This window comes from Hemiscyllium ocellatum, chromosome 5 (genome assembly GCF_020745735.1).
Source record: "Hemiscyllium ocellatum isolate sHemOce1 chromosome 5, sHemOce1.pat.X.cur, whole genome shotgun sequence".
NCBI lineage: Eukaryota > Metazoa > Chordata > Chondrichthyes > Orectolobiformes > Hemiscylliidae > Hemiscyllium > Hemiscyllium ocellatum.
The window spans coordinates 72,907,642-72,924,594 of NC_083405.1; the positions used below are offsets into that span (position 1 = coordinate 72,907,642).

The window sequence follows — 16,953 nt, forward strand, 5'->3', positions numbered from 1 at the left end:
TTTACACAAACAGATCAATGCAAGAAAAGATAGCAGGCTTCCTACCCTGAATGGCATCAGCGAACAAGATCAGTTTTTTATAAAAATCAGTAGTTTCATGTCAGTGGTACTGATACTGGCTTTTTATTACAGATTAGTTTAGTCAAGGGAGTTGAAATTCCTCAACTTCTACAATGAAATTTGAACCATGCCTTAAGATCAATGCGTTTAAGCCTTCTGGATTACTAGTCCAGTAATATAAGCATTGTGCTCCTCACAGAACGAAGTAGGAGAAGTTGAATTAGCATCAGTAGATACTGTTTCTAATCCACTTGGGTTCAGGCATAATGGAACATCAACAGTGCATGTTTCATCTACGATATAAAAGTAGGAATCAGGAGTAGGCCATTCAGTGTCTTGAGCCTGCTCGACCAATGAGAAAATAGCTGAACTTGTGCTCCATCACTTAATATGATCATGGATGAAGACCTCAGTTATCTGAAAGAGTCATAAGGTGGTGATGGTAGAAGATTTTAACTTTCCAAACATAGACTGGGACCGCCATAGTGTTAAGGGTTTAGATGGAGAGGAATTTATTAAGTGCGTTCAAGAAAATTTTCTGATTCAGTATGTGGATGCACCGATTAGAGAAGGTGCAAACTTGACATACTCTTGGGAAATAAGGCAGGGCAGGTGACTGAGGTGTCAGTGGGGGAGTACTTTGAATTATGGTAGCTGGCTCCTATTAATTTTAAAATAGTGATGGAAAAGATAGACCAGATATAAAAGTTGAAGTTCTAAATTGGAGGAAGGCCAATTTTGACGGCATTAGGCAAGAACTTTCAAAAGCTGACTGGGCGCAGATGTTCATAGGTAAAGGGATGGCTGGAAAATGGGAAGCCTTCAGAAACGAGATAACAAGAGTCCAGTGAAAGTATATTCCTGTTAGGGTGAAAGGAAAGGCTGGTGGGTGTAGGTAATGCTGGATGACAAAAAGAAATTGAGGGTTTGGTAAAGAAAAAGAAGGAAGCATATGTCAGGGTTAGATAGATCAAGTGAATCCTGAGAAGAGTATAAAGGCAGTAGGAGTATACTTGAGAGAGAAATCAGGATGGCAAAAAGGGGACATGAGATAGCTTTGTCAAATTGAGTTAAAGAGAACCAATGGGTTTTTACAAATACATTAAGGACAAAAGAGTAGCTAGGGAGAAAATAGAGCCCATCAAAGATCAGCATGGCAGCCTTTGCGTCGAGCTGTAGGAGATGGGGAAGATACTAAACAAGTATTTTACATTAGTATTTACTATGAAAAAGGACATGGAAGATATAGAATGTAATGAAATAGATGGTGACATCTTGAAAAATGTCCGTAATACAGAGGAGGAAGTGCTAGATGTCTTGAAACACAAAGGTGGATAAATCCCCAGGACCTGATCAGGTGTACCCTAGAATTCTGTGGGAAGCTACAGAAGTGATTGCTGGGCCTCTTGCTGAGATATTTGTATCATCAATAGTCACAGGTGAGGTGCCGGAAGACTGAGGTTGGCAAACGTGGTGCCACTGTTTAAGAAGGGTGGTAGGACAAGCCAGGGAACTAGTGACCAGTGAGCCTGATGTCGGTGGAGAGCAAGTTGTTGGAGGGAATCTTGAGGGACAGGATGTACATGTATTTGGTAAAAACAATGACTGCAGATGCTGGAAACCAGATTCCGGATTAGTGGTGCTGGAAGGGCACAGCAGTTCAGGCAGCATCCAAAGTACAGCGAAATCGACGTTTCAGGCAAAAGCCCTTCATCAGGAATAAGGCAGTGAGCCTGAAGCGTGGAGAGATAAGCTAGAGGAGGGTGGGGGTGGGGAGAAAGTAGCATAGAGTACAATGGGAGAGTGGGGGAGGGGATGAAGGTCAGGGAGGAGACGTTAGATGGAAAAGGAGATAGGCAGGTAGGACAAGTCTGGACAAGTCATGGGGACAGTGCGGGGAACTAGGGTGAGGTGGGGGAAGGGTAAATGAGGAAACTGTTGAAGTCCACATTGATGCCCTGGGGTTGAAGTGTTCCGAGGCGGAAGATGAGGCGTTCTTCCTCCAGGCGTCTGCTGGTGAGGGAGCGGCGGTGAAGGAGGCCCAGGACCTCCATGTCCTCGGCAGAGTGGGAGGGGGAGTTGAAATGTTGGGCCACAGGGTGGTGTGGTTGATTGGTGCGGGTGTCCCTGAGATGTAGTCATTGTCAACGGGAATAGTACCAGAGGACTGGAGGATAGCGAATGTGGTCCCATTGTTCAAGAAAGGGAGTAGGGATAGCCCTAGTAACTATAGGCCAGTGAGTCTGACTTCAGTGGTGGGCAAAGTCTTAGAGAGAATGGTAAGGGATAAGATTTATGAACATCTGGGTAGGAATAACGTGATCAGGGATAGCCAGCATGGTTTTGTGAAGGGCAGGTCGTGCCTCACAAACCTTATTGAGTTCTTTGAGAAGGTGACTAAGGAAGTGGACGAGGGTAAAGCAGTAGATGTTGTGTATATGGATTTTAGTAAGGCGTTCGATAAGGTTCCCCATGGTAGGCTAATGCTAAAACTACGGAGGTATGGCATTGAGGATACATTAGAGGTTTGGATTAGGAATTGGCTGGCTGGAAGGAGACAGAGGGTAGTAGTTGATGGATTATGTTCATCTTGGAGCGCAGTTACTAGCGGTGTACCACAAGGATCTGTTTTGGGACCATTGCTTTTTGTTGTTTTTATAAATGATCTAGAGGAAGGACTTGAAAGCTGGGTAAGCAAGTTTGCGGATGACACAAAAGTCGGTGGAGTTGTGGATAGTGAGGAAGGAAGTGGTAGGTTACAGCGGGATATAGATAAGTTGCAGAGCTGCGCGGAAATGTGGCAAATGGAATTCAATGTAGCTAAGTGCGAAGTCGTTCACTTTGGTAGGAATAACAAGATGATGGATTACTGGGCTAATGGTAGGCTACTTGGTAGTGTGGATGAGCAGAGGGATCTTGGTGTCCATGTACACAGATCTCTGAAAGGTGCCACCCAGGTAAATAGTGCTGTGAGGAAGGCATATGGTGTACTGGGCTTTATTGGCAGAGGAATTGAGTTCCGGAGTCCTGAGGTCATGTTGCAGTTGTATAAGACTCTGGTGAGGCCTCATCTGGAGTATTGTGTGCAGTTTTGGTCGCCATATTATAGGAAGGATGTGGAAGCTTTAGAACGAGTGCAGAGGAGGTTTACCAGGATGTTGCCTGGAATGGTAGGAAAATCTTATGAGGAAAGGCTGAGGCACTTGGGGCTGTTCTCATTGGAGAAGAGAAGGTTTAGGGGAGATCTGATAGAAGTGTATAAGATGATTAGGGGTTTAGATAGGGTAGATACTAAGAACCTTTTACCGCTAATGGAGTCAGGTGTTACTAGGGGACATAGCTTTAAATTAAGGGGTGGTAGGTATAGGACAGATGTTAGGGGTAGATTCTTCACACAGCGGGTTGAGTGTTCATGGAATGCGCTGCCCGTATCAGTGGTGAACTCTCCTTCTTTATGGTCATTTAAGCGGGCATTGGATAGGCATTTGGAAGTTATTTGGCTAGTATAGGTTAGGTAGGATTCGGTCGGCGCAACATCGAGGGCCGAAGGGCCTGTACTGCGCTGTATCCTTCTATGTTCTATGTAGTCCCTCTCCCACTGCAACTCCCAGATCATTTCCTCTGCCCTGAAGCTTTTCAACCATGTCGTGAAACAAACTCGCTACCACAACCACATTTGCTTCCTCAGTGCCTGCCTCCGTAACCAACTCATCCTACACTGACTCTGGACCACCTTTAAACCAGCAGAGTTCAGACCCGAACAGGACAAACAGTACAGATTACAGATTCAAAAACACCAGCAACAGTTCTCCTTCAAGATCCTCCGCTCCACGCTCGCAGCAACGTGCCGGCACCTAACCTCTCTACAGTCAGCCCTGCCTCAGCTGAGAGGGCCACACTGTCTCAGAATTGCAAAGGGCCCACTCTGAACTACATCCTCAGGAGAATTCATACTCTCAACAAACAGTATTTCAATTCCATCTCAAACATCAAAAACTATAAGTACAACAAACTTTTATCTACCCACCTCCATAACCAGCACTCCTCAAACATTCCAGAAGATTCCCCTGGCCTCAGAAACGACTCAGCGCCATAAGCCATACAGCTGATGCAGCTACCACACCCACACCAATCAATGATGTCACTTCCACCCTCATCACAGCCACTCCCACAACCACTTCAGCCCCTCACAATTCCTCATGCATCATATGTGACATCACATCCACCCCTCACATCATCGCTGATGCCACACGCTCAATGACTTTTGCCACCCCGACTGCCATGGTCACCACCACTTCCGCCCCCACCATCGCCACTCACCTGAATTCTGCTGACATGGCCCCCCCCGGACCTCACTGTCACTATCCCCACCCCCCAGAACCCCGAGGGGAACACTACCCCTGTTCATGACTCCACCCCCATTCCCCCCACCATCATACCCACTCCAGTTACTGCCAACTCGAGGACACCTCCTCCTACTGCCCCCTCGACCATGACCCCAGCCCCCATCACCAAACCATCATCTCTCAGACCATACAGAACGTCATCACCTCAGGAGATCTCCCACCCACAGCTTCCAACCTCATAGTCCGGGAACCCCGCACTGCCTGGTTCTACCTCCTTCCCAAGATCCACAAACCTGACCACCCTGGCCGATCCATTGTCTCAGCATGCTCCTGCCCCACTGAACTCATCTCTATCTACCTCGACACTGTCCTATCCCCCCAGTTCAGGAACTCCCTACATACAATCGAGACACCACCCATGCCCTCCACCTCCACCAAGCCTTCCGTTTCCCCAGCTTCCAATGCTTCATCTTCACCATGGATATCCAATCCCTCTACACCTCCATCCGCCATGACCAGGGCCTCCAAGCCCTCCGTTTTTTCCTCTCCAGACGTCCCCAACAGTACCCTTCCACCGACACTCTCATTCGTTTGGCCGAACTGGTCCTCACCCTTAACAATTTCTCCTTTGAATCCTCTCACTTCCTCCAGACCAAAGGGGTAGCCATGGGCTCATGTATGGGCCCCAGCTATGCCTGTCTTTTTGTTGGCTACGTAGAACAGTTGATCTTCCGTAATTACACCGGCACCACTCCTCACCTCTTCCTCCGTTACATTGATGACTGCATTGGCGTCACCTCGTGCTTCCGCGAGGAGGTTGAGCAATTCATCAACTTCACCAACACATTCCACCCTGACCTTAAATTTACCTGGACCATCTCTGACACCTCCCTCCCCTTCCTGGACCTCTCCATCTCCATTAATGACGACCGACTTGACACTGACATTTTTTACAAACCCACCGACTCCCACAGCTACCTGGATTATACCTCTTCCCACCTTACCTCTTGCAAAAATGCCATCCCATTTTCCCAATTCCTCCACCGTATCTGCTCCCAGGAGGACCAGTTCCACCATAGAACACACCAGATGGCCTCCTTCTTTAGAGACCGCAATTTCCCTTCCTACGTGGTCAAAGATGCCCTCCAAGGCATCTTGTCCACATCCCGCACCTCCACCCTCAGACCCCATCCCTCCAACTGTAACAAGGACAGAACGCCTCTGGTGCTCACCTTCCATCCTACAAACCTTCGCATAAACCAAATCATCTGCCAACATTTCTGCCACCTCCAAAAAGACCCCACCACCAGGGATATATTTCCCTCCCCACCCCTTTCCGCCTTCCGCAAAGACCATTCCCTCCGTGACTACCTGGTCAGGTCCCACACCCCCCTACAACCCACCTTCCCATCCTGGCACTTTCCCCTGCCACCGCAGGAACTGTAAAACCAGTGCCCAGACCTCCTCCCTCACCTCTATCCAAGGCCCTAAAGGAGCCTTCCACATCCATCAAAGTTTTACCTGCACATCCACTAATATCATTCATTGTATCCATTGCTCCCGATGTGGTCTCCTCTACATTGGGGAGACTGGGCGCCTCCTAGCAGCGAGCTTTAAGGAACATCTCCGGGACACCCGCACCAATCAACCACACTGCCCTGTGGCCCAACATTTCAATTGCCCCTCCCACTCTGCCGAGGACATGGAGGTCCTGGGCCTCCTTCACCGCTGCTCCCTCATCACCAGATGTCTGGAGGAAGAACGCTTCAACTAAAGAAATCTTCCTCTACACTTCATCCCCAGGGCATCAATGTGGCCTTCAACAGTTTCCTCATTTCCCCTTCCCCCACCTGACCCTAGTTCCCCGCTCTGTCCCCATGACTTGTCTGGACTTGTCCCACCTGCCTAGCTCCTTTTCCACCTATCCACTCCACCCTCTCCTCCCTGACCGATCACCTTCATCCCCTCCCCCACTCACCTATTGTACTCTACGCTACTTTCTCCCCACCCCCACCCTCCTCTAGCTTATCTCTCCATGCTTCAGGCTCACTGCCTTTATTCCTGATGAAGGGCTTTTGCCCGAAACATCGATTTCGCTGCACTTTGGATGCTGCCTGAACTGTTGTGCTCTTCCAGCACCACTAATCCAGAATGTACATGTATTTGGAAAGGCAACGACTGATTAGAGATAGTCAACATGGCTTTATGCGTGCAAAATCATGCCTCACAAACTTGATTGAGTTTTTTGAAGAAATAATAAAGAGGATTAATGGCAGAGTGGTAAATGTGATCTATATGAACGTCAGTAAGGTGTTCGACAAGGTTCTCCATGAGAGACTGATTAGCGAGGTTAGATTTCACGGAATGCAGGGAGAATTCACCATTTGGATACAGAACTGGCTCCAAGGTAGAAGACAGAAGGTGATGGTGGAGGATCATTTTTCAGACGAGAGGCCTGCGGCCAGTAGAGTGCCATAAGGATCGGTGCTGGGTCCACTACCTTTCATCATTTATGTAAAGGATTTGGATGTGAGAAAAAGCAGAAATAGTTAGTAAGTTTGCTGATGATGCCAAAATTGGAGGTGGAGTGGACCTCAAAGAAAGTTATGTCAGGTTACAACGGCATCTTGATCAGATGGGCCAATGAACTGAGAAGTTGCAAATGGAGTTTAATTTAGGGAAAGCAAATCTTAGCAGGACTTATACAATTATACACTTAATGGTAAGGTCCTGGGGAGTGTTGCTGAACAAAGAGACCTTGGAGTTCAGGTTCATAGCTCCTTGAAAGTGGAGTCGCAGGTAGATAGGATAGTGAAGAAGGCATTTGGTATGCTTTCCTTTATCAGTCAGAGCATTGAGTACAAGAGTTGGGAGGTCGTGTTACGGTTGTACAGGACATTGGTTAGGCTACTGTTGGAATATTGCTGTGCAATTCTGGTTTCCTTCTACCCGAAAAGATGTTGTGAAACTTGAAAGGGTTTAGAAAAGATTTCCAAGGATGTTGCTAGAGTTGGAGGATTTGAGCTATAGGGAGAGGCTAAACAGGCTGGGGCTGTTTTCCCTGGATCGTCGGAGGCTGAGGGGTGACCTTATAGAGGTTTACAAAATTATGAGGGGCATGCATAGGATAAATAGACAAAACCTTATCCCTGGAGTGGGGGAGTCCAGAACTAAAGGGCATAGGTTTAGGGTAAGAGGGGAAAGATATAAAAGAGACCTAAGGGGCAACTTTTTCACTCAGAGCATGGTACATGTATGAAATGAGTTGCCAAAGGAAGTGGTGCAAGCTGGTACATTTGCAAAATTTAAGAGGCATTTGGATGGGTATATGAATAGGAAGAGTTTGATGGGATACAGGCCAGGTGATGGCAGGTGGGATTAGATTGGGTTGGGATATCTGGTCAGCATGGATGAACCGAAGGGTCTGTTTTCATGCTGTACATTTCTATGACTCTATAACTACACCTCAAGTCCATTTTCCTGTCTGCTCTTCTTAGCACTACAACCGATTACTCATTAACAATCTCTGTCTCCTCAAATTTACTCAATGTCCCAGCATCCACCTCACTATCAAATAATAGATTCCACTGATCCAAGACCCTTTGAGAGAAAGAAATTCTGCTTGCCTGTATTAAATTTAATACCTCTTATCTGAAAAGCATGACCTCTTGTTCTCGGTTGACCTGCACGAGGAAACATCCTCTCTCCGTCTACTTTGTCAACCCTCTTGTATACCTCAACTACATTTCCTGTCTTCTCCTAAACTCCAGACAGTATCGGCCTAAATTATTCAATTCCACTTCAGAAGAAAACGCCTCATCTCTGTGATCTATCTGGTGAACCTGCTTTGAACTGCCTCCAGTGCAAGTATATTCCTCCTCAAATAAAGGGTCCAAAATTATATGCAATACTTGAGGTGTGGTCTCACTAATGTCTTATGCAATTGCAGCAACACCCCCCTACTCTTATACTCTATTACTTTTCCAAAAAATATATAAATTCCATCTGCCTTCTTTATTACCTTCTGTATCTGCATATCAGTTTGCTTCGATTCACGCATGAGGCCACTAGATCCCTTGAGATCTCAGAGCTCCCCAATCCCTCACGATTTAGATCATGTGCCTTTGTAATATCCTTCCTGCCAAAGTGGAAGATTTCACATTTTTCCACACTATACTTATTTTCCCATATCTTTCTCCACTCATTTAACTTACAATATCCTTGTGTAACCTTATTGTGTCCTCTTCCCAATTTATTTTCTTTGTGCCATCAGCAAAATTGCCAACCATATCTTCTGTCTCTTCATTTAAAACATTCATGTTAATAATAAACAGTTGAGGTCCAAGCACCAATCTCTTTGCCCCATCACTCATTTCATCTTTCCGACCTATTTAATCCATTCTCTAGAAAATGGAGATGCCGGTATTGAATTGGGGTGGACAAAGTTAAAAATCACATGACACCAGGTTATAGTCCAACAGGTTTATTTGGAAGTACAAACTTTCAGAGCGCTGTTCCTTCATCAGATAGCTAGCTGTCCAAGAGAAATCTAGCCAAAAATATAAAAACAAAATAAATATCAAAAGAAGAGTTAACAGCGTGTACTTTTATCCTGTAAGAAGTCAGGCCTGAGAATTAATAATGAAAAATCATGAAGCGGTATGTTAATTAAACTGGTATTTTGCATCTGTTTATACTCCAGACGAAAAAAGAAATCACCAATAAATCAGGAAATGGAAGGGAAGGAGAACATTGGAAAAATTACAATTACGAGTGAGGGGGTACTGAGTAAATAGTTAGTGGGATCACAAGTGCCTGGATCCTGATGGATATTATTCAAGAGAATAAAGTAAAAAAATCACATGACACCAGGTTATATTCCAACAGGTTTATTTGGAAGTACAAGCTTTCGAAGCACTGCTTCTTTCTCAGATAGCTTTTGCCATACATTGTATGTCTTATGATCCTTCCGCACTAGTAACCTGATGAAGGAGCAGCACCCTGAAAGCTAGTGCTTCCAAATAAACCTGTTGGACTATAACCTGATGTTGTTTGATTTTTAACTTTGTCCACCCAGTCCAACACCGGCACCTCCACATCATTAATTTTGGTGTCATACCTAAACTTACTAGCTATGCCTTCTATATTCTCATCCAAATCCTTTATATAAATGACAAACAGAAGAGGACCCAGAACCAATCCCTGTGGAGCACTGCTAGTGATAGACCTCCAGATGGAAAGCAACCCCTCACCTGCATTGTCTGTCTCTCGAAGCCAATTATGTGTCCAATTGGCAAGGTCACCCTCAATCCCACGTTACCAATTTGTCTACCATGCGAAACCTTGTCGATGGCTTTACTAAAGTCCAGTTGATATGCAAGTAAAAATTCCATGAGTATTGCAGAGTCTTTCTGGAAAACTCACATTATTCCTTCCTTTATGCCCAATCCTGTCCTGTGGTTACTGTTAGGGACCCATACATTACTCCCAAAAGTGGCAATTGATCTTTATATTTTCTCATTTTTATTGCAACTGTTTTCGCATTTTTGCTTCCTAAACGTAGGTCATTCCTTTCTAATTTGTTAATTGTAACTAACAGAGCTTCCTATCTTTTCCTACTTTACTGTCATTCTTAAATGTCCGGTGCTGTTCAAAATTCAGGTACAAATTAATGTCCGCTTGTAGCCATGACTCTATAATGGTTGCCTGATTGTATTTAGTTATTTCTGTTTGGACTGTCAATTTATCTGTTCTGTTTCAGATGTTATTTGCATTCTAATATTGAGCCTTAAATTTTATCCCTTAGTTTCCATGTAAATTTTACTCTTATTAGTGAGTGACTCTTCAGTCACTCTACCCCTTCCTTCACTATCTGTTTATCAATTTCCATATTAATACCTCTCCCAAATCAGTGACTTTCATTGATACAGTACATCTTCCCAAATGTCATCTCTTGCCCCCACAATTCAATTTAAAATCACCTCCATCTCCCTAGATATGTGGTTAGCAAAGACATTGGCCCCAGCATAGTTCAGATAGACATTGTGCTATTGGGTAGAGATCCCATTTTCCCAAGTGATGGTGCCCCACAAACCAGAACCAATTCTCCCACATCAGGTTTTGAGGTATGATTTCATTTTTCTAATCTGATTTGCATTATGCTATTTACATGGACCACGATGACTCAATCTCCCATATTGCACTCCACGAATACCCCCTAGCTCCAGCCCTGAACAGATATCCTGAACCTTGACACTTGGCAAGCAAAGCAGCCACCTGGAGGCATGAGGTTGCTGCAGAGTCATGTCAATTCCCCCTCATTATAACATTCCCTACTGCCACAACATTCTTTCTTAATTTCTGCCTCTTAAGTGGCTTTCTGTATCATAGTGTCTTGGTCAGTTAGCTCATCCCCCTAAAGTCCTCACTCTCCTCTAGACAAGCTTAAGGAACCTCAAACTGTGAATTGTGTACAACTGTGAAGGTTGACGCTCCAGTGTTCCTGTCCTCTGCATCCCCTTAGCTGTCTCACTCGGAGTTACACTCTCTTGTGCCTAACACTGACCGAATCAGATTATTCAACCTGAAGAGGTTTGACTATCTCCTGGTACTAAGAAACCAGGAAATTGCCCCCCTCTCTGATTTGTCACAGTGTCTACATTTCAGTGTGCAGCTTATAAGGTCTGAGCTGTAGCTGCTCAAATATATATCTGTCGCAGATATATTTGTTCTGGATCAAATAGGTATCTAGGAAATCCCACATGCTGTAATTATGACACATCACCTGTCTTGCAATCCTTAATGTTTTCTAATGAACTAATTAATTATTGTATTCAACTTCAAATGAATCTTTTACATATTTCATTAACCTTTCTACCAATTGTGTTATGATTAGAGATAGAATAAACTTGCACTTGCTAGACATTCACCAATTAACTGGCTTCTCCTCCTGCAGTCAGATAAGAATATATTTCTGGAGGCTATAAAAGATTAGTCAAAAGCAACAGAAAATCTCCTCTTCCTACCCTTAACTCTTTGAAGTACTTAACTCAGCAGTCCATTTGTCATATGCAAATGCTAAACCACACTAAGTTAGCTAGTTTCCTAAACTCCTAAGACAAAAGGCCGAGTGGACTCATTTAATGATCCTCCAGTTTGGCAGGTTCTTGAGCCCCTTTCTCTCTGAAATTGTTGGAAAAAAACTTTGGTTAAGACTGGCATCTACATAATTTAATCTGTAGATTTCAGGTTAATGCTAACTGCAAACTACAGGCTAAATTAGATTCACACAAAAAAAATACATCTTTACTGTCCAACAACTGTACACACTGAGTCCTAAAGTAATTTCCTACAGTTTTCATGAATAAAACTGTAACATAGCAGCAAAAACATAAAAAGTGATGTAAAGATTTATGATTCTATTTTGATTTTCTTTGCCAGAGATCCCATGGGTGATTCTCACACATAATTTCAGTTGTTTTTATTTGTTTCTTCACATACCTGCAGACATCTCAATGCTGTTCATCTTTGTCTGATTGATGCTGATGTTAATGCCGATTTTTCCATCACTGAGGTTAATTTCCACCATTCCATAACCTGGGGCAAATTTGCTGAATAAAAGTAGACTGTTGGGATTCCATGTCCGAAACATAAAGCTGATGGAAAATAAGTCCTGGTTCATGTGTCCAGGCAACAGCAAATAGCTGCTGCTATTAAAAAACACAGGTACAGCACGAGATTCCACACAGGAGAAACTCAGATTACCCTGGAAAGAAAAATAAGAAACAAGGATTGATATTTAAATATAGCTGATGGCCCTCTACACAAAACCCTTTCTCCCCCACAAGCACCTTTGTATTTTACATCAATAATTCATTTCCTTCCGTTTTGCTTCCAGCAGTCTCTCAGCTGAAGTACTCTCCTTTCTCATTTTTGAGGTTACAGGTTCAATTCCTGCTCAGAACCTGAACCAAATCTGGTTTGGTAGTGCATTGCAGCATGAAAAAATTGACATATTTCAAAAGAAATGTTAAATTAAGATGATTTTTCCTTTTAAGTTATTCAGAAAGGCAAGGTCACGGTGATCATGGGAGACTTTAATATGCAGGTGGACTGGGTAAATAGTGTTGCCAATGGATCCAAAGAAAGGGAATTCATGGAATGCTTATGGATGGCTTTTTGGAACAGCTTGTCATGAGCCCACAAGGGAGCAGGCTATTCTGGACCTAGTGCTATGTAATGAACCAGACTTTATAAAAAATCTTAAAAATAAGGAAACACTAAGGAAGCAGCGATCATAATATGGTAGAGTTCTGTCTGCAGTTTGAAAGAGAGAAGGCAAAATTGAATGTAATAGTGTTACAGTTAAATAAAAGTAATTATGAGGGCATGAGAGAGGAACTGATGAAAATAGACTGGAAGCAGAGCCTAGCGGGGAAGACAGTAGAGCAAAATTGGCAGGAGTTTGTGGGTATAACTGAGGACACTGTACGGAGGTTCATCCCCAAGAAAAGAAAGATTATCCGGGGAGAGATTAGACAGCCATGGCTGACAAAGAAAAAGAGAGATCCTATGAAGTGGCCAAGAGCACTGGGAAATCAGAAGATTGGGAAGGCTACAAAAACAAACAAAGGATAACAAAGAGAGAAATAAGGAAAGAGAAGATCAAATATGAAGGTAGGCTAGCCACTAATATTAGAAGCCTAGTGATGGGAGATAAGGAAATAGCAGGAGAACTTAATAAGTACTTTGCGTCAGTCTTCACAGTGGAAGAGATGAGTAGTATCCCAGCAATTAAAGGGAGTCAGGGGGCTGAGTTGAGTATGGTTGCCATTACAAAAGAGAAAGTGCTAGAAAAGCCAAAAGGTCTTAAAATTGATAAATCTCCTTGCCCCAATGGGCTACATCCTAGAGTTCTGAGGGAGGTGGCTGAGGAAATAGCGGAGGTGTTGATTGAGATCTTTCAAAAGTCACTGGAGTCAGGGAAAGTCCCAGATGATTGAAAGATCGCTGTTGTAACCCCCTTGTTCAAGAAAGGATCAAGACAAAAGATGGAAAATTATAGGTCAAATAGCCTAATCTCGGTTGTTGGAAAAATTCTAGAATCCATCATTAAGGATAAGGTTTCTAAATTCTTGGAAGAGCAGGGTGGGATTAGAACAAGTCAACATGGATTTAGTAAGGGGAGGTCGTGCCTGACAAACCTGTTGGAATTCTTTGAAGAGGTGACAAGTAGGTTAGACCAGGGAAATTCAGTGGATGTAGTCTATCTAGACTTCCAAAAGGCCTTTGATAAGGTGCCACACGGGAGGCTGCTGAGCAAGGTGAGGGTCCATGGTTTTCGAGGTGAGCTACTGGTAAGGATTGAGGATTGGCTGTCTGACAGAAGGCAGAGAGTTGGGATAGAAGGTTCTTTTTCAGAATGGCAGCTGGTGACAAGCGGTGTCCCACAGGGTTCAGTGTTGGGGCACCAGCTGTTCATGTTATATATTAATGATCTGGATGAAGGAACTGGGGGCATTCTAGTGAAGTTTGCTGATGATACGAAGTTAGGTGGACAGGCAGATATTACTGAGGAAGTGGGGAGGCTGCAGAAGGATCTAGACAGTTTGGGAAAGTGGTCCAGGAAATGGCTGATGGAATTCAACGTGAGCAAATGCAAGGTATTGCACTTTGGAAAAAAAGAATACAAGCATGGACTACTTTCTAAATGGTGAGAAAACTCATAAAGCCAAAGTACAAAGGGATCTTGGAGTGCTAGATGAGGATTCTCTAAAGGTAAACATGCAGTTTGAGTCTGTGATTAAGAAAACGCATGCAATGTTGTCATTTATCTCAAGAGGGTTGGAATATAAAAGCACCGTTGTGCTGCTGAGACTTTATAAAGCTCTGGTTAGGCCCCATTTGGGGTACTGTGTCCAGTTTTGGTCCCTACACCTCAGGAAGGGCATACTGGTACTGGAGCATGTCCAGCGGAGATTCACACGGATGATCCCTGGAATGGTAGGTCTAACATACGAGGAACGGCTGAGGATCCTGGGATTATATTCATTGGAGTTTTGAAGATTAAGGGGAGACTTTATAGAAACTTACAAGATAATACATGGCTTGGAAAAGGTGGACGCTAGGAAATTGTTTCCATTAGGCGAGGAGACTAGGACTTGTGGACACAGCCTTAGAATTAGAGGGGGTAAATTCAGAACCGAAATGCAGAAACATTTCTTCAGCCAGAGAATGGTGGGCCTGTGGAATTCATTGCCGCAGAGTGCAGTGGAGGCTGGGACGCTAAATGTCTTCAAGGCAGAGATTGATAAAATTTTGATGTCACAAGGAATTAAGGGCTATGGGGAGAATGCGGGTAAGTGGAGTTGAAATGCCCATCAGCCATGATTGAATGGCGGAGTGGACTCGATGGGCCAAATGGCCTTACTTCCACTCCTATGTCTTATGGTCTTATTCAAAGATCCCATAGCAGTAATTCAAGGAAGAGCAGGGGAAGTACACTCAATATTCTGGTCAATAATTTATGGGAACATGGTGTCTGAAAATTGGTTGTTGTGTTTCCTATATTACAATAGGGACTAAGCTTCAAATTAACTTAATAGTCTGTAAAATACTTCAAACTGTTCGAATGTTATGGAAGATGATAGAAAGATATTTTAAATGACTATTCTCATTAAACAAGAAGCAGAACTCAGGCTAACTATAACGAGCAAACCAACTGATCACCTATCTCAATGCTGTGCATTGTTACTGACTCCAAAGCTTTTGTACACTAGTGCACATGGAAACTGTATGAGAGCGATTATATTACTTTTCATTTCCAAGATGGAAAATTTAGTCAATGGTCGCCATTTTTTAGGGCACTAGAACTTGTTCAGGTTGCAGTGCAGTCTGAGTTGCATCATGCTTTCTGGAGGGACTTCCAGTGTGAGGTCTAGCCGGTTTCTTGCCACATTTTACAAAACCTGCAGCATGAACTAACTACTCTACCCCTACTGCATCTGTCACATCTGAAACCATGAGGTTGTGGCTCTTAAATATTGATCTTCAGGCCTTGTAAAAGCTTATATAAATCACATCCTCACATTACTTTCTCTGCTTTCTTTACCTCTGAAAAATATTCAACAACTTTAGTCAAGCATGATTCTCCCTTCTAAAATTCATAGTGACTATTCTTCAATATACCTGAATATATTTTCAGGTTTTCTCCTATTCATTACCTATGCATCCCTTTGTGGCTCAATTGTTATTAATCTTCATTTTCCATTTGTTATTTTTGTTCATATAGATTACAATTCATTTTTATGTTTTTTCTCATAAATAATTGTAAAAGCCAGTTTCAACAAAGGCATTTTTTAGATTAGATTAGATTAGACTCCCTACAGTGTGGAAACAGGCCCTTCGGCCCAACCAGTCCACACCGACCCTCCGAAGAGTAACCCAACCAGACCCATTTCCCCCTGACTAATGCATCGAACTCTATGGGCAATTTTGCATAGCCAATTCACCTGGCATTTGTTTTAGTTTCTAAGTTGAACAGTGTTAGTACGATGAAGTTGGCATGGTACATTAGGTGCCATTTCAATGAATTAGCCCCAAACATTCCACTATGTTATTGCTCAATGAAAATAAATAGTATTCACAGAGTCAGAATGTTACAGCACAGAAGGCCAACTGGCCAAGCATGTTCTACGCCACGTTTTCATTGTCTTCTATGCTCTTTGTTCTAAGGGAGTACAGTGGTAGGATTTTGCAAGATTTAAAAAGTGATATTAAACATGAGTGATAATGCTAAATCCATGTAACTTAAAGCTGGCTCATTCCTAGACTTAAAGTGTGGTAAAGGTGTTGTGCTGTTCTTCAACACTAAACTGTACAGGAAACATAATGTTTCCTCACCAACAAAACAGCAATCAGGCAGTATCACATCATCAATATATGAGTTGCATGTCTTTTTCCATTTATTCATTTATGGGATGGGGACGTCACTGGCCGGGTCAGTGTTTACTGCCTCTGGGAATGTAGGATGAGCTGCCTCCTTGAACCACTCCAGTCCTTAGAGTATAGAACACTTATAGTGCTGTTAGGGAAGGATTGCTAATATTTTAACCATGTAACAGTGAAAAGCAATATTGTGCCAAGTCAGGATGATGCGTGGCTTGGAAGGCAACTTCAGTGCAGTTATGTTTACATGCACCTGCCGCCCTGGTCCTTGAGGTGATGGAGGTCATAGTTTTTGAGGGTGCTGACAAACGATCCTTAGGATTTGCTGTTAGGCATCTTGGAGATAGTGGATACTGCTGCCACTACAAATAAGTGATAAAGGAAGTGAATGGTTAAGGTGACACCCATCAAGTGGAGTGCAACTGAATGTTGAACTTCTTGAGTGTTGTTGGAGCTGCACTTATCCAGAGTTGAAAAATGTGGTGCTGGAAAAACACAGCAGGCCAGGCAGTATCCGAGGAGCAGGAAAATCGACGTTTCGGGCATAAGCCATTCTTCAGATGCTACCCGGCCTGCTGTATTTTTCCAGCACGACATTTTT

The 16,953-nt window shown here is 43.5% G+C and overlaps 1 protein-coding gene across 1 annotated transcript in view; it reads right to left on the minus strand.

Annotated features, from left to right (window-relative positions):
- Positions 1–16,953, minus strand: part of LOC132816073 (contactin-associated protein-like 2) — a 1,374,393-nt gene that overhangs the window by 1,081,627 nt on the left and 275,813 nt on the right. The window contains exon 8 of the mRNA XM_060825502.1: positions 11,907–12,171. Within this exon, the coding sequence (XP_060681485.1) occupies positions 11,907–12,171 (265 nt within the window). The remainder of the gene's footprint in view (positions 1–11,906; positions 12,172–16,953) is intronic.